The following is a 24,038-nucleotide window of genomic DNA, read 5'->3' as shown; positions in this document are numbered from 1 at the left end:
GAGTTGTGGTCCCGCGCCGACGGCCGCAGGCGATTGGCTGTTGGATGGCGCGGCCCCCCCTCCGCACTGCCGGATCCGCCGTCCATTGGCTGCCGGGCGCCCCGGCCGCTCGGAGCGTGACGCGCGGCGGGCGCGCGGCTGCTGCGGAGCGCGGTGTGGCGGAGCGGCGGCGGCGAGCGGAGATGCCCGAGGCCACCCGGTGCAGCACCAGCAGCGGGGCCGAGTCGGGCTCCGACTGCTCGATGGACACCGAGGCGGTCCCGGAGAGCGGCCGCCGGCGGCACAAGGTACCAGGGAAGGGCTCCGGGTACGGCCTGGCCGCGCCCGCACGCTGGGGCTGGTGCCCGGCGGGTCTGGCCTCGGATCGCGGCCACTCCGCACTGCCGGTGGCGCGAGCCGGGCGAGGTGTGCGCGGCGTGGCCGCGGGGCGGCCCGGACCGGGCGGCCACGTGCGCGGGCGGGCCGGGCCGCGGCCTCACCGCGTGTCGGGGCGGCCCCACCAGACGTGCTGGGCCTGCCGAAGCCCGCCGGGAGCTCGGAAAGCGCTTTCCCCGGCACCCGGAGCGGGGTAGAGCCCCGAAAACGAAGGCCCGGTTGTCTCGTGGTCGGTAACGTGTCTCCTGAGCGGCGGCGGCCGGCAGGGATCTGTTGCCTTGTGCCAGCCACCGCCCCCGTCAGTAACTAGAACGTGCGCTTGAAGCTTTAACTGTTCTGCACCCTCTTCTCTGTTCCGTGTCGCTTGGATCCACGAGCGTGTATTTTCATTTGCTCTGTGCCTTGCCAGAAGGAAAAAAAGGAGAAGAAATCTAAACACCGGGACAAGTTTCAGAGGGGAAGGACTCAGACAGATGAAAGCGAGGAATCGGATGAGGAGCGTTACACACCGAAACCCAAGAAATCAAAGAGTGTCAGTAAACAGAACGGTCATACGAAAGAGGAAAGCCTGGAGAAATCGAGATTGTCTTCCTTTAGCAGCAAATCCTCCCGCAGAAGCCGACAGAGTAGTTCTAGTGAAACGTCAAGTGAGAGCGAAAGTGAGAGCGAGCAGGATCAGGTAAAGCTAAGGACTGGTTTTAGTTATAGTAGTGTGTTATAATTTTTAACTCCTGCATTGTAACAAGGCCAAATTTAGAATGGGTTGTAGTCCCTTTTCCCCCTTCCTAATCAGTCGAAAGTGCTGTAAATTTTCAAGATTTAAAGTTCTTGAATTATTCAGTCTGCCAAGAATTTGGAAGAATTTTAAATTATGAAAGTCCTGAAGTGCTGTATCAGTGCATCATGGTTTCCTCACTTCAGCAGTCTGGTGCTGTGGTAGCTGTTGCTGGACAGACAAGTTGCACTGAGATGGAGCTTTAATATGATTCAGCATCATGAGGGGTATGTGATTTTTGGGGTTGTCCTGTTCAGCGGCAGGAGTTGGATTTGGTGATCCTTGTGGATCCCTTCCAACTCATGATATTCTACTATCCTAATGAAGAGTTTTCAATTTTGGTGTGAGTGTTTTGGATTTACTATGCTGTTAGATACGAAACACTCTTGACCTACAGATGACTTCTGCTAACTTTGTCCAAGTTTCAAATATGATGGTAAAACAAAGAAGGCTCTTTAACTGCAGCTGTGACACTGTCACTGAAGAGTATGACACCAGTGGCTATGCTGAATTTACTTAAATTACCTCGAATTTACTGACAGTCATGTGATATTCACGTGGAATCTTATCTGAGTTATTGTTTACCTAACAGGAGTTGACTGGAGAACAGAAAGAGGGTGCTTTCTCCAATTTTTCTATTTCCAAAGAAACTATCCAGCTTCTTCAAGGTAAGTTTCTTGGCAAGGTGTTGTTGTAGAATGTCAGTGATCTCTGTCAGTGATCTCTGTCATGTTTTTATGCTCAACACCCTCGATCAATAAGCTTTTGAGATGTGCTCTGCTTGTGCCTGTACAAGCACGGATGCTGTGCAGAAGACATTGATTGCCTGCTCTAAATACACCTTTGAGCACAGACTTTCCTGTTTGCAGTGTTGTCCAGTTTAGCCTTTGCAGTAAAATTCTAAATGACACAAGCCAAGGGGGAAAAAAAAAGATGTGTGAGAATTTTTCAATTAAAGGGTTTATTGGTGTGAATAAATGAAAACCAGTTATATTTAGTATCTGTGATGTTAGTTTGCTCATGATTTAGTATGAATAAAAAAAAGAGTAGAAGGGATTTTGAGATACGTTGGCACAGTACTGAAAGTCTTCCGTAAAGGCTATTAACTTTCTCTGTCCTAGCTAGCACTGTCTCTGGGGGTGTGAAGTGAGAGAATAAAATGGATAGTCCTGGGGCACTCTTTGCAGATGACTCATCTGATCAAATAAATCAGTGGAGGTGATGATGCAGTCTTTAGAGTTGATGGAAATTCTTGGAATAATTTCCACTGAAGAGTATGAAAGAACACTTGTAAAATGATCATATTAAGGAAATCTCTTGAAATTGTCACAGCTCGAGGAGTGACATACCTGTTTCCCGTGCAAGTGAAGACCTTCAACCCAGTGTATTCTGGCAAAGATGTCATTGCTCAAGCACGAACTGGAACAGGGAAAACATTCTCTTTTGCTATTCCCTTAATTGAAAAGCTTCAGGGAGAGTCACAAGAAAGAAGAAGAGGCCGTCCACCAAAGGTAACTGTGCCTGGCTAAAATGGTGATTTTGCATTGTCTTACATCTAAATGATTCAGGGTTTTCAGCTGCTAGAAAAGCTCTTCAGGTCTGTGCAGGGGTAAGCTGACCCACATTAAAGGTGATTTGAAAGCTGTGTTTGCTGGGCTTTGCCTGCGTCCTGTGCTGCCTCCCAGCCTCTGATGAAGAGTGAAGAGCACAACAGATCTATGCACTTGTCAGTTCCTTTTTCTGCCACAGGGAGACCAAAACTACAGGTGTTCAACGTGTTCCTATTTAATTTTGCTCAGTCACTTTCCCTGTTCAGGGCCAGTGGCTACTGGATGCTTGTTTTTCCTCCAAATTGCTAACAGATGAGTTACTAATTGTAACTTGACAGCTTGATAAAAGCTATCTACTTAAACATGTTTCTTTCTAAAACATGTAAACAGTGGGAGGTGTTAAAAATAGACTTAGTTTTCACTAGGAGCACCACCAAATGTTGAAGCTTCTGCTCCAGAGAATGCAGATTCATTATGAGCTGTGTTCATTCCGCTAAGGAATACCATGTGTGGTTTTTCACTGAATTCTTACGATGCCTCCAAAAAAACTAGATAGGCCAAAGCTCAGCGTGTCCTCATTAATAATTTTTGTCAGTTTGTTTAATCTTGCCAGCCATCTCATAGATTACCTGAAGTGCATTCCAAAACTAGTACTAGCAGTTTTATATGCATCTGCCCATCACATTGCTTGGCTGACTGAGAACACTGTCTCTAGATTTAGTACAGTCTTTTGGAGAAGGAAAAGCTTTCTTCAAGGGGGTTGTAAGCCTTATAAAAGATTCCAGGCCTCACTCTACCCTAATACACTACTGTTTGCTTTTTGGTAATGGGTTTTAATGTTGAAAGAGGTAAATAGGATAAGAGGATAAGGATTTTAAGGTTCCTTTTGTGAAGCGACTGATGCCAGGTTGGAGAGCAGTGCTTCAATCACAATTTAAATGGAATTGGTTAACCTGCCTGCAGGGAAGCTGTGTGTTGGAAGAGAGGATGGTTCCTTGGTTGCCTCTGCAGGGATATAGATTAGCACAGCAGCACTGCAGACTGAACATATGTTTCCCTGAGCCACAGGGAAGCCGAGATACAGCTGATAGCTCTTCCTTACACCTTCTCATAGGACTGTGAAGCATTACTGAGCAGGTGCAAAAACCTTTTGTTACCCACGTCCTTCAGTCTTGTATTCATTCAAACAGCATATGCACATGCAGAAGAAAACTTGTAGCTGATCTGTTCAGGAGCTAAAATTAAATAAAATTTAAGTCTCTCCTATCCTATTTAAAAATAAGTTAGCCTGTCCTAAGTGAGTATACGTTGAAGGAGTTTAATGATGTTACAAGAGACTTAAGCAGCGTGTTTCTCCAGCCTTTGCTTAGATAATTATTTAAAACAGCTGTGTTTTTTTTAATTTTACAAAGGGTCAGATCTAAATTAATTATCAGAAGTTTAGTGGTTTCTTGGCAGAAGCCATGCTGAGAAGATACCTGTTTTGTCTTTTTTCTATGCAGGTTCTAGTTCTTTGTCCAACAAGAGAGCTGGCAAATCAGGTTGCGAAAGATTTCAAGGACATCACAAGGAAGCTGACTGTAGCTTGTTTTTATGGAGGAACTCCCTATAATGGACAAAGTAGGTGACTCTTAGGACTAATAATTGAAATATTGATTGACTCCCATATTTAAGAAATGCAGTTGGGTCTTTCCAAACACACACTTACAGCTCAAGAGCTGGATACTATTCATGGGAAATTCAGCAGCTCAAAATGTATCTTCTTATGGAGATAAAGAGCTGTGGCTCTCAGTTGTATTCCTGGTGTTGCTTATCTGCTCATGTACCTTAAATTAAAGTGAAACAGAGTATACTGTGTATATCACCTGTATTTGGGTTTAGGTTCTTGTAAACCCATTTTCTTTAAAAAAGTTTAATCTTAAAGCTGTGGCTGGGTATGTGTTTTTTCATGTGATAAGGGATACATAGAGGATCTGTAAAGTGGAGAAGAAATTGTTGTGACAGCATAATTTACTGTCTGAATGGTTGTAATCAAGGAATGAGAATGAACTCTTTCATCATGATACATCTTGAGGCATTAGGGATGATTGTTTTTCCACTGCAGAACCTCAGGAAGGAGTTGATTTCTGCAATTTGGATAGTTAAATAGGTAAATTTTAAAAAATTTCCAGTTAAAGTAGATAATTTGGGAGGAGCTAACTATTTCTAAAGAATATTAAAAGAAGCTTATCCATGCTACTTTAAATCATGGGGACAGGGAAGGGAGGTAAATTTTTTTTTTCCTTCATGAAGAGAGGTAGAGATTCTACCTTACTTTTTTTGTTCCAGATTTTTTCTTCCTGTTCATCATTTGTTCTGACTTTTGTAAGGAGTGTACTTATGAATGGCTTAAGAAGCTGTTTCATTACTACCATGTGTTATTGCTCCCTAGTTCACTGCTAACTCTACTCTTCCCTGTTCACCAGCTGATCTCATGAGAAGTGGCATTGACATTTTGGTTGGGACACCTGGTCGAATCAAAGACCACCTCCAGAATGGCAAGCTGGACCTTACCAAGGTGAAACATGTTGTACTTGATGAAGTTGACCAGATGCTGGACATGGGATTTGCTGAGCAAGTGGAAGACATTTTACGAGTTGCATACAAGAAGGGTAATCCCAATATTTAAACAAATAGTAGGAAATATTAGTGATAATTTAGTTAGCTAAAATTCAGGTATAAAGTGACTTTGTTTAGAAATGACTGAATATTATATATTGTGATCTTGGGACTCATTCACAGAACCTTTGCAAACTGGAAATTCAGTACCTAGGGGTCTGTAAATAACTGTCTTTGACACCTATTTTCAAGTTGTGCTTGGGCTTCTTCAAATTAAAACAAATTAGCTTTTTACTTCTATCAGTGCTTGAAAACAGATTGGATTTTTTGGCCATAGTAATTTTTTCATAATCTTGAAATTATTTATACTTTCTAGAACATTTTTTACTCCAGATGTCAGTAATGCATAAATTTAAAAACCTCTTGTCTTCTTTATGTTATGTACTGATATTTAACCTAATTTTTAATCATCCATGTAATGAACTTGTGTACATCTGTTAGGTGAAATGTATGAAGTTTGTGAAGCATTGTTCTGGTTTTTTTTAAGATTCTGAAGACAATCCCCAGACACTGTTGTTTTCTGCAACTTGCCCACACTGGGTGTATGATGTGGCTAAGAAATACATGAAGTCCAGATATGAACAGATTGACCTTATTGGGAAAAGAACTCAGAAGGCTGCTACAACAGTAGAAGTGAGTAATCTCATGTGAAACGTTTTCAGGCTTTTTCCCTTTTCTTTTATGCTACGAAAGCTCATCTCTTCCTAAGGTGCATTACCACAGTGATGTTGGAAGTTGTTTTGAGAATTATTTTCTAAGCATAAGGCACATTACAGCTAGTGAAGCTATTTCTGGGTTTAGGATCTCTCTTCTCACATCACAGGGAGAGAGAGGCTTTTCTTGTCCGTTTTGTGGGTTTTCAGAGAAAAGCAGTATCTAAATTTATCCAAGTTGGAAGCAAAAGGCACACATTAACATCAGCCTGCTGCTTTTAAATCGTCACGGACATCACAGTCAACCTCTGCTATTCTGTATACAAGATACTTTTTTTCAAACTTCCTGTAGTATCTCACCTCAGTAGGCCTTCACTTGCTGTGCAGTAAATGCCATAGCAAGGAATATAATACATGTATGCTAGACACCTGACTTTCTCTTACTGTAATTATTTTGCTGAACGTAAGACTAGTTGTGGTGAGTATAAGAGCTTTATGGATGTTGTACGTTCCAGGATCGTGAGTTGGCACATTTTCCCCATCAGGGAGCTGTCTTTACTATTTCTGTATTTAACAGTTCCAAATGTATTTTAAAAGAATCTTAACTTTACACAAGCTAATCACTGGAATTCTTTTCCACAGCATTTGGCAATAGAGTGTCACTGGTCTCAGAGAGCTGCAGTTATTGGAGATGTCATTCAGGTCTACAGTGGCAGCCATGGGAGGACCATTGTCTTCTGCGAGACCAAAAAGGAGGCAAATGAGCTGGCTCTGAATGCTTCAATCAAACAGGTATTTTATCATGTGTATTAAGTAACAAAACCTGTCAGAGATGTATCAACCCTATGTTGATACCAGACCTATGCTGAGTAAGTTTTAAGGAGAGTTTCAAAATGCATAGGGCAAGCTTTTGTGTGTGGTCAGATAGGATTTTACTCTCTCTCATGGACATGAAACAAAAGTTGTAGATTTCTATTTTGAAACAGCCATAGATGGTGTGGATGGCAAATTAGGGCAAAGTTTTCGTATGTCACAGTAATTAGATGTAGAGCTAAGACACACATTGCAGTTCTGTTTTCCTACCACTGTTAAAGGCCTTTTAGGTATATTAATAAGAATTACTGAGTACATATTGTAAGACACTTAAAATATAAATTTGAGTAATTCAGTTCAGCTTCTGTATCTTGCCACACGGTACCTATCAAATACCAAGATGTTATACCCAAAACTGACCATAAAATGGAGCACTGTATGGGATTTTGGTACAGTTCTAAAATAATACTCTTTTTCAGGATTGCCAGTCATTGCATGGTGACATTCCTCAGAAGCAAAGAGAGATCACACTGAAGGGTTTTAGAAATGGTTCATTTAAAGTTCTGGTTGCAACCAATGTGGCTGCCCGTGGTTTAGATATCCCAGAAGTTGACCTGGTTGTACAAAGCTCACCACCAAAGGTAGGAGACTGTTATGTTGGATGTCTTGTAATAATCTGTAGTCTTGTTTTCAAGTAGTGTATGCTATCAGGTGATGGTATTGACCGCAGAGTTCATCAGCATTGTGTTTAAGGGGGAGGAATGTCCAGATATGTAGAAGTAGTTTCTTAGGGGATTTTTTGAAAGTGTGTCAGCCCCTAGTATGTTTAAAGATGATTTCCTTAAAATGTCTTCTTATGAGGCTGTTCCAAGCCTCTCCCTTTGAAGCTAGGTTGTGCAAGACTGGAAGCAGTGAGAAGAATGATTCTCTAAAGTGGGGGTGAATGTGAGTTATGGACCAGAACAGTGAGAACAGTGGCTGAAATTAAGAGCATTTAAAAGAAACAATGTAATGTTTCAGTGAATACGCTATTAATACCACAGTAACCACACTCAAGTGGATGTGCAGGAGGGTGAGTGGGACTGTTGTAGAGAAATACACACTCCAAATGTGTGGTGATGCATAAAGTTGATCTATGCTTATGGCTCTGGCTTTCAAACCATGATTTTTAGAGGATTATGGAAAAGCATATTTGCTTGATATTAGTGAAATAATGTTTTCTAATTTAATTCTCTGATGCAGTTACTGTGCACTGTTCAGGCTTAACCGTAATGGCTTCTACAAGTTACGTGGATGCAATGAATTGATCAAATTACAATGAATTAGGTAACTCATAAGGCTCTATTTTTCTGAAGGATGTGGAGTCTTATATTCATCGTTCTGGACGCACAGGTCGAGCTGGGCGGACTGGGATCTGTATCTGTTTTTATCAGCGAAAGGAAGAATATCAGTTAAGACACGTGGAACAAAAAGCGGTAAAGTGCCATTTTCTTCTAATTGCAAGACTCTTAATTTGTTCAAGTACAGAATGTTGTTTATAAAGCACCTAGAGGAGGTTCGGGTGTCTTGAGGAGGGTGGTTGGTTACTGTCGGTTACTGTGGAGCAGCGAGAGCACTGAAGATTCTCATGCCCACACCTCTTCAGCAAGTGCCAGTAAGGTTGTCCTTGTGGAAATGAGAAAAAACTCGCAGTATTTCAGTGTAGTGTTCACCCGGGTTATCATCTGACCAGTGATGTGCATATGTGCAGCTTTACTGAGAACTGTTACTTGCATTTTTGCACTTTGTGCAGTGTTCCATATGGTAGTTTCCTTGACAATTAAGTATGTGATTGGGATGAGATGGTTTATTCCTGGCACATGAAAGTTACATTTAGACTAAGGCTCTGTAATTTGTACTTAGATCCAAATCTATCAGACTAAAAGTAGTAATTTAGAATTTGTAGGACTCTGTTTTCCCCAAGAATCTGCCAAAATGATTTCTGTTTTCAGTTTAAGATCACTGAACCGTTTAAACTGATCTGGTACATAAAAGCCTTTTAAGTGTTACCCATTTTCCTGTAAGGTTAACCTTGCAATTTTCTCTAGAAAAAATTGGAAATTAAAAGGTGAAAATAAGGAATGACAGACTTTAATGCTTGTTCTGTTGGAATTCAATACTGCCTCTTTAGAACTGAATTATTTATGGTCTGCAATTTTTATTTGTCTTTTGCCTTTTAAATTTCAGGGCATTACATTCAAGCGTGTTGGTGTTCCTACTGCAACAGACATAATAAAGGCTTCCAGCAAAGATGCCATGAGGTGTGTTCAGGGACTCAAGCCCTGCTGTATCTTCCTGCCTTCCTCATTCAGAAGGACTGTTTGAATTATTCTTTGCTGTCTCTTTGAACTTTCTGAACACTGTTGAAATCTTGGATTACTGTGGTTTTTTCCTATTCCAGAGCCTAGTAAATACCGGTGTTTAAATTGTTAAATTTTTTTGCTTTAATTGCTTAGGTGCCTGGATTCTGTTCCTCAGACTGCTATTGAGTATTTCAGAGAATCTGCTCAGTTGCTAATAAAAGAAAAGGGACCAGTTAATGCTCTGGCTGCAGCTCTGGCCCATATTTCGGGCGCTACTTCCATTGAACAGCGCTCACTGCTGAACTCAGATGTGGTAAGGAAGGGTGTATGGCTTAATGCTTGTCTTGAAACTGGAAAAAGAACCACACCTCTGTGTTGTCTAAATAGAGAATTATTTGTCTCCTGACTGTTTTGTTTGAGAACTATACTTAAGCCGCTAGGAAGTACTGATTTTGTTAAAAGCAACAGTAGAGTGGCTGTAAAGATACTCGATGCCCTGTAACAGTACCGACTCGAAGATTTAGTTAATAAACTGTAAATTGGCAGGTTTCTCCTGTCCAATATATGTGCTGAAGCTTATTCCTCTGAGTGGAACGTGCCCCATTTCCTTTTAGGGATTTGTTACAATGATACTACGCTGCTCTGAAGAAATAAACAATATGAGCTATGCCTGGCGAAGACTGCGAGAAGTTTTGGGTGATGATGTTGATCGGAAGGTGAACAGAATGTGTTTCCTCAAGGGAAAAATGGTAAGTTTTTGTTTTGTGTCTTTGATACTGGGCTCTTCTGATTGCAGCCTTTTCTTAGCAATTGTCAGGGGAGCTATTTGGTCTTTTTCTCTATTCCAGGCACTGTTGATGATGGGCCTCAGTCTGTTATTTTAGTGCTTAGGGTTCTGTTGACATGCTCAGGAGGTAGGATAATGCATGGCTATGGGGATAGCAGAACAGGTTAAAGGTATGAAGCATGTTAATTGTGCCTTAATGTCAAAACAGAAAGGCATTTTTTAGGACAGTCAGTCCTGATAGTACCTGTCTGTCAGGTGTAGATTTGTGGGCTCTGTTGTTTTTAGTTACAATCATTTAAAACGCTTGACTTGTATGCATTAAAATTATTCTTTCTTTTCTCAGGGTGTGTGCTTTGACGTTCCTGCGGCAGACCAAAAAGAAATAGAGGTATGTTCATTGCAAATACTGGCTACAGCATGCTGGAGATGAAACTGGACGGACTGGGTTAGACTGGAAAGATGATGTAGCCTTTATCCTGCCTTTCCTAGTGGCAAAAGGGATGGCTTGGAAGGAATTGAAGAGCAGTAATAAGCACAGTATTTCTTTTCTAAGCCATTCCCCTGTGACCAAAAGTCTATAACTTGAAACTTTTGCACTGAGAAAAGTGGTGCTGGATTCATCTTTGTAGGCAGCAAGCTTTATTCCTCTTTTCTCTATTCTGTTTTCACCCAGAATTCTCTCCACAGAAAAGTGAATTCAGGCTTTTGCTTGGTAGCATTAGTATTACCATGCCAAAATTATTGATCCCTTCAGTTAGAAGCTTGAATCCCATATATCAGCTCACGATTTTACCTTTCAGTTGAGCAAATTTAATAATTATTACATACCCTATATTTGTATTCCTAGAATTTAACTTGCTGTGTCTGACTTCATTCTGGTAGGCAAGATGGGAAGATTCCAAACACTGGCGTTTGTGTGTGGCGACTGAATTACCAGAGTTGGTAGAATCCATACGAGGAGGAGGCGGAGGTGGTGGAGGAAATGGCCGAAGCTTCTCAAGCTCCAGGAATGGTCGGCGTGGTGGCTCTGGTAGAAACAGATTCAGGAGCAGAGGCCAGAAACGAAGTTTCAGCAGAGCGTTTGAACATTAACTTCAGCAATCCAGAAGTGAGAAAAAAATGGGACTGAAGTGTTTTATATTACATTACACTTGGCTGTTTCTGTGTGTTTGTACCATAGGGGAAAATACTTCATTAAGATTTTTTTTTTGGTCAGTACTACTTTGCTCATAAATAAGGTTCTGTTCATTTAAAAAAAAAATGCAAAGGAAGAAAAACCCCAAAAAATCCACAGGAAAAAATGAATTGTTTCTTTTGTTTCTCATATTGCTCTTTGAATCTTTCCATAATATGTCTGTTGCGTTCAAGTGTAGCCTGGTTCATTGTATAATATATAGAGATCTGAATTGCTGCTCAAACCTGTACATTTTCTGATAAAATTAAATATTATTTTACAACTTCATATTTTGTTGTCACGTATTTGAAGCAGTATTTTGGTGGCAATGTTGGAAAGTTTGGGGAGCGTGGCAGCAGAAGCCAGTAAAGGAAAAATAAATCCTATTGGTTTTTTTATTTTGTGGAATTGGAATTAAACTCTTCTTTCCCTAAAACTTACTGGTTTTTAGTTTCTGTCCCAAATTGTGACTCCTTATACAACAGGGGTAGGAAAGACAGTTTCCAAAGCTTGAGGGGAAGCCCCTGAAGAGGAACCCTGATGAGGGAGAACTGTGAAGGAGATTCATGGCCCCATTAGGGTGTTGCAAAAGGTGGAATATGGCAAGATTATTTATAGGTAAGGATGTTCTTCAATGTAACATCTTTGTATATTTTCAAGCCTAATCAATGCAACAGATAACAGCAGCTCTTACTCCAGGATGTCCTGGAACTAACAAGCTTTAAGGATGAAGTAAATCAGTATGTTGATGTATGTGTATGTATACATTGCTGAGTTGGCAAAATGCTCATGGACCATGTATCCTATGGGTGAATTATGTTTTAGTATTGTAACTAGAAATCACGGCTACAGGTCAGAAAGACGCCTACCTAAGGGGGTCAAGACCCTTTTCCTGAGCATGTGGAGAAGTTAGCTGGGATTACCGAATTTGTATGGAAAATACTAACCAATCCCTGTAGAGTGCTGGGCCCTTTCCTAACTCGGAATTTCTGTGTTTGAATAATGGCGCGAGAAGCCCGATAGTGGTGCCACCGAACACCCGAGCTTGCGCAGCTCTGAAATCAGTAAGGTCTCTCGAATGTGTCATTATTGGCTTGTTGCACACCGCAGAACAAGCCCGGATTTGTGGGCAACAAGGGGAGGTCCGCGAAAGGAGATCTGTTAAGCGGACCAGGAGGCGACCGCCGTGAGGGAGCTCATGGTGGCGGAGGAGCTGGCGGAAGGGGCCGGCGGGCGTTGCGGCGGAAGGGGCGGGCCGAGGGCGCAGCGGCTGCATGGGGGCCGTGTGGGGCCGGGCAGCGCGGCTGGGACTCCCTGCGGTGCGGGCGGCGGCGGCCCCGGCGAGCGGCGGCGGGCGTCGGTTGGGCTGGCTGGGCGGCGCCGGGGCGGGCCCGTCGGTGCTGCTGTCGGCAGCGCTGCCCTACGGACCGGCCCGCCTGCCTCACTTCCTGCGCGCCGGGGCGGGGCGCGCGTCCTGGGGCCGCCGCGCCGAGACCGGCCCCGACACTGGCAGCAGCGCCGCCGCCGCGTACCTTCCCGGGGAGCATCCGGCAGCCATGCCCGCCGCCGAGCCCGAGCACAGCCCCGCCGAGCCCCAGGCGCCGGCCGCCGCAGAGTCGGTGCGCCGCGGACGCCGCAGAAAGGTCAAGGTGGGAGCGCCACGTGCGGCCGCTGGTGCGGCCATTTTGTACGGGCTTGGGGGGCTTAAAGTCGACTGGGGGCGGGCAGGGGGGAAGAAGGGGCTTCCTCGGTGTGATGGCGGCTTTCCCGCAGCAGGAGGAGACGCCGGAGAAGAAGGTGAAGCGGCAGGTGAAAGCGAAGCGGCGCGGTAAGGCCGAGGCCGAGCAGGCGCAGCCCGAGGAGAGCGGGCTGGGGGACGGCGATTTCGAGCCCCCCGTGCCCAAGAAGACGAAAAAGATCAAGGAGAAGAGCAACGGTTTGGTAGGAGAGAGCGACGCGTCCCAGCATGCGGTGGAATCTTCCTCCGTTGTGAGCGACAGCGTGACATCCCCAGCTGCCGGAGAGCAGGACAGCGACGCCGAGGTAGGGATCCTCTGTCAGCACAGCCCATGTCTTGATTAATTAACGTTCTGCTGGTAATTAATGGGCTTAATAACACGTAGTGCGCGCTGTGTGGAGACTTGAGCTGCGAGACAGTGGGAGCACGAGGCATCTGTCGTAGGCACATTTTGCCGCTGTCCGCCTTGGATGTGCGGCACTTGCTCCTGGGCATCGGGAGTGCCCGGGCATCCCGCCTCTCATCCTGCCCGGCATCCTGCTCGTTCCCGCCCGGGCTGCGGGCAGTGAGTGAGGCTCGGCACCACATGCACCAACGCATGGGAGCTGCTCTCCACGTGCTTTCCCCCTCCCGCTAAATGCCGACCGTTCGGAGCGGCGTGTCCTGTCGGGATGGCAGCTGGTTAGGGGAGCAGTTTCCATGTGCTACTCGTCTTCGTGTCACAGGTTGTTTGTGTCCTACAGCACAAAGGTTTTTCCCTGCTGCATAGGCAGCCACCATCCCAGAAATATGACTTGCTTTGTGCTGTGATGGTATTCTCTCTGATGGCAGGACCTTTGAATAAGTATTGGCAAAGTGTTCTGTAATAGAAAGCCACAGTTGTCCTCATTAATTCCCACTTCTGGAGTTCTCCTGTTTCTCGCACATTTGTGCAAGGGGCCCCTGTGTACGGCCTCCTGTGAGTAGTTTTGTGTCTAGGGTGGGAACATGAGTCAAGAGAGTGTTTTTTGTATGTAGGGTGTAATGATGCAACCTCTTGGATCTTTGAAGTAAAAGCTAAATTTTGTGTTTTAAGTATTAACTCACATGTAAAGTTCAAAGCTCTTTGCAGGGTGTACCACATAGGTGTCTTCTAGAGGGAAATTCATGCTTCACACAGTGAGTGAATTGTTACAGCAAGTATGTTTTGTTGTGAAAAAGGGTTTTCTCATGGTTTCAGTGGACTCTAGTTAAAATTTTTAACAAATAGTTTCCGTTTCCTGATTTGCCAAGCATGCCTGCATCCAAAGGGTTTTCTTTTTCCTTTGAGCAGAAAGGAGATATCTGGTTAAACTGTGGTAGTACAGCAAATGCACAGCTTTTCTTGGGTGCCTGTGTAGAGTATGTTTTATGCTCATCTTGCAGGACTACTAAGTCTTTTTCTTTTTAATATCCTGTTAGGAGTTGACAGAAGAAGCAAAAGAAGGCGCCTTCTCTAATTTTCCACTCTCACAGAACACTATCAACCTTCTCACAGGTTAGTATGTGTGATAAAAGACATTTCTGTAAATGTTTGTTCAGAATTGCGCTCTGTTACCTGCATAAGCCAAAGTTAAATAGTCCTAAACTGTGTTATGTTTATTGTATGGTAAGAATGACATGAGCAGTCTCTGTGGATTTAGAGAATCTGCTGTTAGTAGAAAAAAGTGTTCTGGTTTGTTCAATTTCAGGTGCCTTAAGATGAAATTATTCTTCCATGGAGTGGTTATTCCTAGAGACACATTCCTCGTCAGCATCATTCTCTATATCTTTATTTCTGTTCCTATGTCTGCTGTCTACAATATTGCTTCTTAGACAACCTTAATGGAGTTTTGTATATGAAGACTATTTGCCTTGTGTGAACAGATTGTCTAGGGTTATTCTCATAGTTTTGGGCATTTTCATGTCTTTGTGATTAGTTTTGTTGAGGAAGTAATCGCTGTAGGGTTCTTGTCCTCTGTGTTGGGAAGATGTGCAAGTCTTGTTCCTTGGAAAAAATTCTCCTTGTTGCTTTATGTTGTCCCAGCTCTGAAGTTTCTGTTGGATGGGTTGTTTCACTTCTACTGTGCAAAATCTCTTTGATGTTTTAGAATGTTTTGAAACAAACACCATCACCTTCTCGCCTTCAAAACCAAGCTACCACAAAATCTTAAACTGTATCAGAAAAAACATGTTGGGGTTCTTCCTCCTTCTCCTGTTCTCTTAAACTATCCGTCACAAAGAAGACTGTATTTCATCATGGATACTCAACTCTCACTGTGGGGGTGGAATATCTTTCGATCTAGAGTACGAATAAAACGTAAAGATACATGGTTTTCTTCTAAGCTGCAATTTCTGTGTACAGGATTTGAGGTGGTGTGCCCTACGTATTTGGGCTATTTATGTATGAGGGCTTCTAATTGTTAGTTCACCTTTGAGTGAAACGTCTTTCAATTATCTTACAGCTCGAGGTGTAAAATACCTGTTCCCTGTGCAAGTGAAGACTTTCCAGCCCATATATGATGGCAAAGATGTAATTGCTCAAGCTCGAACAGGAACTGGGAAAACCCTTTCTTTTGCTCTTCCACTGATTGAAAAACTTCAGAGTGTCTCGCAGGATGGGAGAAGAGGCCGTGCACCAAAAGTAACTTGCACTTAAGGGTTTACACCAAAACCTTAGAGCATGGCAGGTTTTGAAAGTGATTTTACTGTTGCTTTCAGGTTTTTTGTTTGGGACTTCTTTGTCCTATACTGTTTTTTGTAATACTGAGTGCTTTGCTCAGATCAGGGGATAGAGTGTAACAGTTTTGCAGCATCACAGCAATGACACATTTGGTGTTTGAGGTCCCTTGTGACTGTGTTTGGGAGGACAGTCAGGGCACTGCAGCAGTGTCTAGGGAACTTCCAGGCTGCTGTCCTCGGGCACTTAGTGTGCAGCTTTGGGGCTCAGTCCCCTGCCTCTTCTTAAGTGATGTTTGAGTCACCTGGACTTGGCTCTGTTTGCTGAGGTTGTTTTTCACTATAAATTCCATGGCGATAAGTGAAGGATTTTGTTGGTGTTTTTTTTTTTTTGTTGTTGTTGGTTTTTTTGTTTTGTTTCCTTCATGTCTGGACACTCAAGAGATGCAAGTGGTGTTTACTAGAGATGGAATTGGCAACCAGATGCCAGTGATCAGATACCTATTCCTATACATTGGAGTGTATATATTTATCATTAGACTGCAGAACTATATATAGTCTGCAGATTTGTTGCCTGCTTTATCCTTCTGTTTTATTAACTATAAAGGCAATGTACATTTAAAAATCCTATTGTCTGAAAGCTTTAAGAGATGAATTCAGCTCTTTGTTTTATTGGTTCACTCTTAAATAAAATGTTGGTGGGAAGGGTAGATGTTGGAGGACGGCAGTTTGGTGGAGAAAAGGAAGGATGTATGGCTAGAGTGCATCATGCTATGTATCTTTTAAAATCTTACTACACCAGATTTAGTGACTGTTCCTACCCTTTAATGCTGAGCTGCACCTTCCTTGCCCTTGGTAATGTTACTGAAGTGTCTTTTATCTGGCTTTAATATTAATATTGCTGGGATGGTGGGAAGCTGTGGGCTCTGCAACAAATGTAGAATAAAGATGGGAGTGCAAGGTGTTTGATGGGAAGTAAGCTCTTATCTCCTACACCTTCTCCCAAGCACAGCTACATTTTTGCCTATTTATCTGTCCCTCCAGGTGCTGGTTCTTGTTCCAACCAGGGAACTGGCCACTCAGGTAGCCAAAGACTTCAAGAATCTCACAAGGAAACTGTCAATTGCTTGTTTTTATGGAGGAACTCCGTATAAAGAACAGCGTAAGTAACTGCTAAGGAATTACTAACGGATTGGAGCTGACTTTTCCCAAATGCATTCCATAAGTAAAAATGGGCTTTTTGCCCCCTCAGACCTTGAGTTCAGTCAGGAACTCAAATGACCTGGCTTTCAAAGGAAGCACACGGCCTGGGTTGAATTATTTTAGTTCCAATAAATCTTTATGGAAAAGAATGGTTGTAGATCTGTGACATGTCTAGTCCTTTTAGTTTGTTCTTTATTGTGTTTTTGTGTGGACAGAGACTGGGACTAGGTGACAGTCCACAGAAAGGCGAGAACTATGTATGTGCCTGTGGCTCTGTGTGTCTCCAGAGGTAGCTGTGACAAAGAGTTTAGCTGGAAAATGAAAATGTTTTCATGTAGTAATGGAAACTTAGGGTTAGGGTCACTGATCACTCCGGGATTGAATTGACGGAACTGGACATAGAGAGTGATCTTGTAGAAGATATCCAGGTCTTTGTCTGGGTCCTGAGTGGAGCTCAGCGCCAAGCCATAGTGCTCTGAAGGTTTCTAATGTCAGCTAATTGTTGCTTGGAAGTTGGTGTATTTCCCTGTAACTTTGCATGAGGTTTGACTGGTACTCCTGACAGAGCAGCTAGGACTGCAGGTAACTGTTACCTTTGGGTGTAGTGCTTTATTCTGAGGTTAATGGGCAACAGCTTTTTGCTTCTAAAATGAGAGGTGTTGCTGTATACTGCTAACTTTTTATCATGTTGTCTCTTAGCAGTCTGACACTGTCCTTGTTTCTCTGTCTTCCAGTTGATCTCCTTAAAAGTGGCATCGATATTCTAGTGGGAACTCCTGGACGGATCAAAGACCACATTCAGAATAGCAAGCTGGAACTTTCCTGTGTGAAGCATGTTGTTTTGGATGAAGTGGATCACATGTTAGACATGGGCTTTGCAGAACAAGTGGAAGAAATCTTGGGATCGTCCTATAAGAAAGGTGAACTCAGACATCAGGACATGAATAGGGGACAATGCAGAAAACACAGTTATGCTACTTTAAAAACTTCTGTTGCACCCCTAATTTAAATTCTTTGTGTGATGCTAGAAAAGGGCAACGTAGAATTGGAAAAAGTTCGAAGAGAGGTGACAGATGGCTGAAGGGCTGGAGTGGCAATCTCTGGATGGACTGGAGTAAAAAAAAGCTAGGGAAAAAAGCAGCAAACCCAACTGCTTAAGCCCTAGTGTTCCTCATCCTGAGACGTGACTTGAGCAAAGGGTTTAGGGTTATGATGTGTCTGTACACTTGTCGTCACACAAAGCTGACAGCTAGGGAGTATTTGCTCTTTTCTGATGTAGTGGGTGTTCAGCAGAGCTGTCAGGTACCAGGTACAGAGCAGAAGGAGGTTATATTAATGTGTGAAACTCCTTGCCACATTTCACTAATGCCAGAATTTTTGAAAAGGCTTGAATTACTGGAAATAGAAATCTCAACAATTACTAAAAACAAGGTTTACCACTTTGGCTCTAAAAGCCACGAAAAGCTGATTGCTGGCAGTGTTTCTTCACATCTTGTACTGACTTAGTGCACGTAGAGACTTGTCAATTTGAGAGCAACTCTTGCTTTTTTATCGGTTCTCAAGTGTCATGGTTTGTTGTGATGTCTGAAGTCGATGGTCCTTCCTTCCAGGCTCTGAGAACAACCCGCAGACACTGCTGTTTTCTGCAACTTGTCCACGCTGGGTTTATGATGTAGCAAAAAAATACATGAGAGATGAGTACGAACAGATTGACCTGATTGGAAGGAAGACTCAAAGGACAGCCACAACTGTGGAAGTGAGTGATTCTGCTGCAGATCAGTGCAGGTCCTGAAAGCAAGTGGCCTTGATAAAATGGGTTGTGCATTGACTTTACAAATGGGGGTATGGAATGACTTTTCACATGGTTGACAACACAGATTTTGTTTGCAAGCTTGAAAGAAATTAAAATGCCTTTTTTGTTCATTTTATCCTGTGCGTGGCTTAGGTTTAACACAGGTTTCTTGTTTCTTTCCCAAACAGCACTTGGCTATACAGTGTCGCTCATCTCAGAGAGCAGGAGTTCTTGGGGACATCATTCAGGTCTACAGTGGCAGCCGTGGGCGAACCATTGTCTTTTGTGAGACCAAAAGGGAAGCAAATGAGTTGGCAATGAATGCTTCACTCAAACAGGTACCGGGGGCTGAGCAGAGAGCAGCAGTTCTGATAGTCGGGGGTTGAATGCCCTGAAATAAATAAGAGATTGCAACTGTCTGAAGAAAATTGTTTCTCTGGGTGGTTTTAAGACTTGTGAAAGCTGTTTCTAAAAATGGAAATTTGAAGTTAAAATATCCTCTTGACTGAGATTATGAATTTATTCCTTTGGCTTTAAAACTGCAGGACACGGATCAGTAGGAAATACACAGCTTATGCTGAATAACCAGGAGATAGTAATAACTGTAACAAACAGGAGCTAGTGTAGTGGACTGACATCCCATCTTACGTTAGTATGCTTTTTGGATTCCCATCTCTTAATGGCATTTGGTCTTTGAACAGTCATTCAGGAAAATCCAAATATGGTAGAATGAAATGTCTTGTTGCCCTTGGAAGGTTTGCCAAGACTTTGTTTGGAACTCAGGTGATCTATTGAGCAGGTCTTCTGTGCTTGCTTGAATTACTGCCCTTTTTCTGAGTGTGAGGAAAAGTGCTGCATGTTTTTTTGAGAAAATCCTGTTTGATACTAAGTGCTGATTTATGGGCAAAGAGCAGTGGTGGGAGTACATGGTTTGCCTAGTGTTAGAGAAATCTCATATACCATCCACATAAAAAACTTGCAGCAATTTCTGCCGGTTGGCCATGCTGCTTTCACAGTAAATCCCAGAAAAGGATCAAACAAAGCAGGATGCTTTATATTCCTTTGGTATCAGCTATGTAATTATTTTCTGTTGCTCTGCACAGTATTTTGGGGTTTGCAGGTAAATATCTTTAGATGCTGCAGCCTAGACTCCCATTAACTGTCGTGTTGATGGTTTGTTGCACTGACAGGATGCCCAGTCCTTGCATGGTGACATTCCACAGAAACAGAGGGAAATTACATTAAAAGGCTTCAGAAATGGTGTGTTTGAGGTTCTGATTGCAACAAATGTAGCTGCCCGTGGTTTGGATATTCCCGAGGTTGACCTTGTTATACAGTGCTCACCACCAAAAGTAAGTCATTAGGGGAAACTAAAATTCTATTTACCTTTTTTTTTGGTGCCAGAGTGGTGGGTTATTTCTGTTTCATCAGAAGTATGTTCTGTTCCAATTCACAAATTAGGTGAATTTTTTTAAAATGCCAGATCTAAAATTTCGTGGTTGAAAGTTTCACAGTTTGAGCTTTGATTAAAGTCTTGGGTTTTGTTTACTCTGGAAACTCCTAGGTTTTGATATTGTGCATCTTTTCTGAATTCCTTCTGAATGTTGCTGAGTTTCATAAAAACTCTTAAGATATTTTTGCTGCCTTTTTCATCGTTTGAAACTCTAGTGGAGCTTTTTATATAAAAAAATTAAAATGCCTGTCAGCAGTGTTTGTTAAAGCTGAGTAGCATACTTTTGGGTGGGGGAGCACAGGCAAACCTGAGTGGTTTATGTGTAGTTAAAAGTTTGGGTATAAACACATAATGTATCACTCCTTAGGCTTCTGAATTTGAATTTAGCTTGTGTTTAATCTGAAATGTCAACAGTTAAAATAACATAAGGTTTTCTCATGTTGATCTCAATTTGTGAAGGATGTTGATTCCTACATCCACCGTTCTGGACGCACGGGCCGAGCTGGCCGAACTGGTATCTGCATTTGTTTGTTTCAGAGAAGAGAAGAAGATCTTCTGAAACAAGTCGAGCACAAAGCAGTGAGTTGTACCTCAGGTCTCTGCTTAAGGAAATTATTCAGCTCTAAAAGCACCCTGCTACTCTTAGACTTTGTAATCATGGACTGCTTGTAAGTCCAGAATGGGACTCTCCTGTCCCATAGACTAGTAGGCCTGAAGTGCTGATATTTGGTGTTTGTAGATGCTTTTGTTTTGGCTTGTTCTTGTATTGCCTGAGTTTTCCCATGCTGGCAGTCCTCTGTGGATGTCAGCAGGCAGGCTGGGACAGGAATGCATGAGGCAGACCATGCCTTGCATCACAGTCTGCATGTACATTGGAGTAAAGTAGGTCCAAATTAACAAAGCTGGGAATTTAAAAGCTTTATTTTAGCTTTAGAAATAACTTAGTAAAGAGTATGTTGGTCTTGTAAACAGTAAGTAGAGGTCTCAGTAATGTGATGTAGGTACCATTGAATTGTATAATGCTGAAAATACCTTTAATGTGTTTTCTTGATTTCAGGGTATTACCTTTAAGCGTGTAGGCGTTCCTTCTGCTACAGATGTAATTAAAGCTTCAAGTAATGATGCCAAAAAGTAAGTTTATTTGCCTATTTGCCTGTTCTTAAAAAAGGTTTAAAGATGATGTTGCTCTAGATGCTTAGAGCTTAATGCAGAGCTTTAAGGGATCACACCTGTATGTGAGCATGGCTTTGCCTATGTGGTAGAAGTCAGCTGCTTTCTGTATGGACAACATAAGATGGTATCAGTAAATCTCTGTGGGCTGAACATAGACCTTTTCATAGAACATAATGTTCTCTAATCTTTTGCAAAAATTACCCTTTGTTTATAAAATCAGAAATCAGTGACAGATGAGGGAATTACTGTTGTGAGGGGAAACTGATTTTGTCTGTTCAGATGACATGGTGGAAGCAGTGTGCAAAAAGCAATACTTGGTATAATGAGGAGTTACTCTGCAGTAGTGAGGGTGTTTTAGCCCTGGCTTGTGTTTCTTTGTATTATTTCCAAGTTGTGGCTTTTATTCCATGCAGCTCTGTTTACATTTGCTTCCCCAGTAGCGGAAATTGCCTTGAAACAGATTATTATAATTAGCAAGGATTTGACCAGTGTAAAGCAGATGATGGGCATGGTTTTGGGTTCACTGTGTACTGAAAAATGATGGGGGGAGCTGTTGTACCAGAAATAGCATTACAGAAGTAGATGTTCTTAGTTTCCTATCTCTTTTTTTTCCCCCTGCCTTTTTCAGAAATAACCAATTTGGGGTATGTCTTAAACATGACTGCGCTTCACAGTGGCCTTTTCTTACCTGTTTAAACCTGTGTTGTCACTGTGTAGGTTGCTGGAGGCTGTTCCTCCGTCTGCAGTAGACTACTTCAGAAAATCAGCTGAAGAGCTGATAGATGAAAAGGGGGCGGTGGCTGCCCTGGCTGCAGCCCTGGCGCACATTTCCGGGGCAGCTCACATCCAGCAGCGCTCCCTGCTCAACTCAACAGCTGTAAGTAATGATGCACCTGTGATAACAAGGATGGATGCATGAATTGCTTGTGTCCAGGCCACATGTGGCATCTCCTTCCCAGCCTTTTTCAGCTGGGTTTCTGAATAGCTGTTACCCCCAGGCTCCTGCTGTGTTGGTTGTTCCTTAGCTGAAATCAGCTCTTCCTGGGTGACACTTGAAATCAGTAAATTTTCCTGTGATGAGAGTTAAAAGAATTTCCCCAGAGACTGAAGCAACAGAAGACTTTGATGCTCTGAGAGAGTTTAGTGACATTTTACAAGGAAATAGATTGATTCGTGCTATTGTCGTTTCCCCCTTATCAGAAATCTTTTACGTTTCTGTCATATTGCAAGTACAGCATGTGATTACCTGATCTCAAAGAGATCTTAACTGAAGAAAAGTACAGCACTTCCTTTTTCTGATGCATTTAGGGAGAACGTGGCCCAGCTCATTGTGTGGTAACACAATTTTGGACATACCGTGTGATTGGACTGTGATTCTTGTATCAGTTTGGGGTTTTTTTTATCTTTTCTAGCAGTAGGTTTGACCAAGTTTAGCCTTGTTATACATTTTTCTCTGTTTCCTGCAGGGTTTTGTGACCATGGTGTTGAAGTGTTCGATAGAGATGCATACCATGGGCTATGCCTGGCGGGGACTGAAGGAACAGCTTGGGGAGGAAGTCGATAACAAGGTGTCTGCAATGCGTTTCCTCAAGGGGAAGATGGTAAGATGGCCAGCCTTGGGAATGAAGGGATTTGGGGCGCTGTGTGTGTTCACATATAACCAGTTTGTGCAGTGATTGAGGCTGGAGTTCTGAAGTATTGGTACAAAATGTTGGTACCGCACTATCCCTACTCAATCTCTTTTCTCAGGAAATGGTAACCTATCACGAGTGTGCTGTTCATGCATACACTAATGAAAAAAAAAAGCATTGATGTTACGTGAGTGCTTTAAAGACTTTGAGACTTATTAGAGACATTACTCCTAAATGATAATGCAGGAATTGCCTCCTAAAAAAAAAAGCATCAGAAATACGTATGTAGTGGGATTGGTTGTTGAGGCCTTTATTCTTTTGTTGTAAATTTGTGCCTCTTGTTTTGTTTGGTAGGGCGTGTGCTTTGATATCCCTGTTGACGAACTGAGTAACATACAGGTATGTTTGTGTAGCCAGAGCTGGCTTTAAAACCTGGTGATTTGAAAATTGACAGCTGCCATAAAGGATTGAGTATAGGGTGGTTTGGGAGGTTAAGGTTTGTGGTTTTAATAAGGATGTTGTGTTGGCAACAGAGTGACTAGAGGGAGCACAGAAGAGTCATTAGAAAATACCCTGCCATGCCTCTTCTCATTTCTGTTCCCATATTAACCTATTTCATTAACGAAAATTCTGCGGTCTTTGGCTAGTCTGTTTTGGCCTCTCCAGTGTATTTGAGAGTTCACCAGTTCTCTGTCAACTTCGTTCCCCTTTTCCCTTGGGATTGTTTATCCTTCATCACAGGACTGTGTTTCCCATGGGGGGATCTAATGGCCTATTTTGGCAGGGGTGGGATTTGTCTGGAAATGCCTTTGCATTCAGTGTTGCTTCTGATGCTACAGGTACCTTGGACACCCCTGCAGGGACATAAAGTCTGGTTACATTGGTGTTGTTTCAGGAGCAGTGGAAGGACACACGGCGCTGGCAGCTGTCGGTGGCAAGTGAGTTGCCCGAGCTGGAAGAATATCCCCAGGAGGCGGGACGAGGGTTCTCCAAGTTCGGAAACAGCAGGCAAGGAGACTTCAAGAGAAAAAGCTGGTTCAAGAGTGGAAATCGGGGACTTTAACAGGACACTCAATTAACCTCTGCTACATATACGGGACTGAGCTGAATTTTATCAGACAGTAAAAACCTGTTAGACCTCCTCTTTGTCTTTATTCCTTGATAAAGCAACCTGTCTTGGAGGATGGCTAAAAATCATGTTTGCTGAAATGACCAGGTGTTTTGGGAGATTTTTCTTTCTGCCCA

General features: G+C 42.9%; 2 protein-coding genes across 3 annotated transcripts; both read left to right on the top strand.

Moving 5' to 3' along the window:
• Nucleotides 1–106: 106 nt before the first annotated feature.
• On the top strand, nt 107–11,535 carry LOC138112238 (nucleolar RNA helicase 2-like). Its single transcript, XM_069018988.1, has 15 exons — nt 107–287; nt 785–1,054; nt 1,743–1,818; nt 2,483–2,661; nt 4,203–4,320; nt 5,166–5,351; nt 5,846–5,991; nt 6,654–6,803; nt 7,304–7,465; nt 8,180–8,299; nt 9,051–9,124; nt 9,320–9,479; nt 9,781–9,915; nt 10,297–10,341; nt 10,836–11,535. Exons 1-15 carry the CDS (start codon nt 183–185, stop codon nt 11,043–11,045), a joined length of 2,136 nt encoding a protein of 711 aa, XP_068875089.1. The 5' UTR covers nt 107–182; the 3' UTR covers nt 11,046–11,535.
• Nucleotides 11,536–12,393: 858 nt separating this feature from the next.
• On the top strand, nt 12,394–24,005 carry LOC138112236 (nucleolar RNA helicase 2-like). 2 transcript variants are annotated; one of them, XM_069018984.1, is made up of 15 exons: nt 12,394–12,776; nt 12,904–13,170; nt 14,306–14,381; nt 15,328–15,506; nt 16,586–16,703; nt 17,479–17,664; nt 18,355–18,500; nt 18,725–18,874; nt 19,727–19,888; nt 20,449–20,568; nt 21,047–21,120; nt 21,880–22,039; nt 22,629–22,763; nt 23,148–23,192; nt 23,689–24,005. In XM_069018984.1, the coding sequence occupies exons 1-15, from the start codon at nt 12,402–12,404 to the stop codon at nt 23,854–23,856; spliced, it is 2,361 nt and encodes a 786-aa protein (XP_068875085.1). In that variant the 5' UTR covers nt 12,394–12,401; the 3' UTR covers nt 23,857–24,005. The 2 variants fall into 2 exon arrangements, with proteins under 2 accessions (XP_068875085.1, XP_068875084.1); XM_069018983.1 differs by having other exon boundaries at nt 12,901–13,170.
• The last annotated feature ends 33 nt before the right edge of the window (nt 24,006–24,038 follow it).

The sequence above is a fragment of the Aphelocoma coerulescens genome, chromosome 6, assembly GCF_041296385.1.
Source record: "Aphelocoma coerulescens isolate FSJ_1873_10779 chromosome 6, UR_Acoe_1.0, whole genome shotgun sequence".
Taxonomy (NCBI): domain Eukaryota; kingdom Metazoa; phylum Chordata; class Aves; order Passeriformes; family Corvidae; genus Aphelocoma; species Aphelocoma coerulescens.
The sequence above is the reverse complement of the archived record's forward strand: the minus strand, read 5'-3'. Positions and strand labels throughout refer to the sequence as shown.

Bases quoted from the DNA above. Each gene is read 5' to 3' on its own strand.
- LOC138112236 (XM_069018983.1), top strand. From the start codon at position 12,402: ATGGGGGCCGTGTGGGGCCGGGCAGCGCGGCTGGGACTCCCTGCGGTG. The intron at 18,875-19,726 runs GTACCGGGGGCT...TTGCACTGACAG, and splicing joins TGAATGCTTCACTCAAACAG to GATGCCCAGTCCTTGCATGG. The intron at 20,569-21,046 runs GTGAGTTGTACC...TCTTGATTTCAG, and splicing joins AACAAGTCGAGCACAAAGCA to GGTATTACCTTTAAGCGTGT.
- LOC138112238 (XM_069018988.1), top strand. From the start codon at position 183: ATGCCCGAGGCCACCCGGTGCAGCACCAGCAGCGGGGCCGAGTCGGGC. The intron at 8,300-9,050 runs GTAAAGTGCCAT...TTTAAATTTCAG, and splicing joins GACACGTGGAACAAAAAGCG to GGCATTACATTCAAGCGTGT. The intron at 9,480-9,780 runs GTAAGGAAGGGT...ATTTCCTTTTAG, and splicing joins CACTGCTGAACTCAGATGTG to GGATTTGTTACAATGATACT.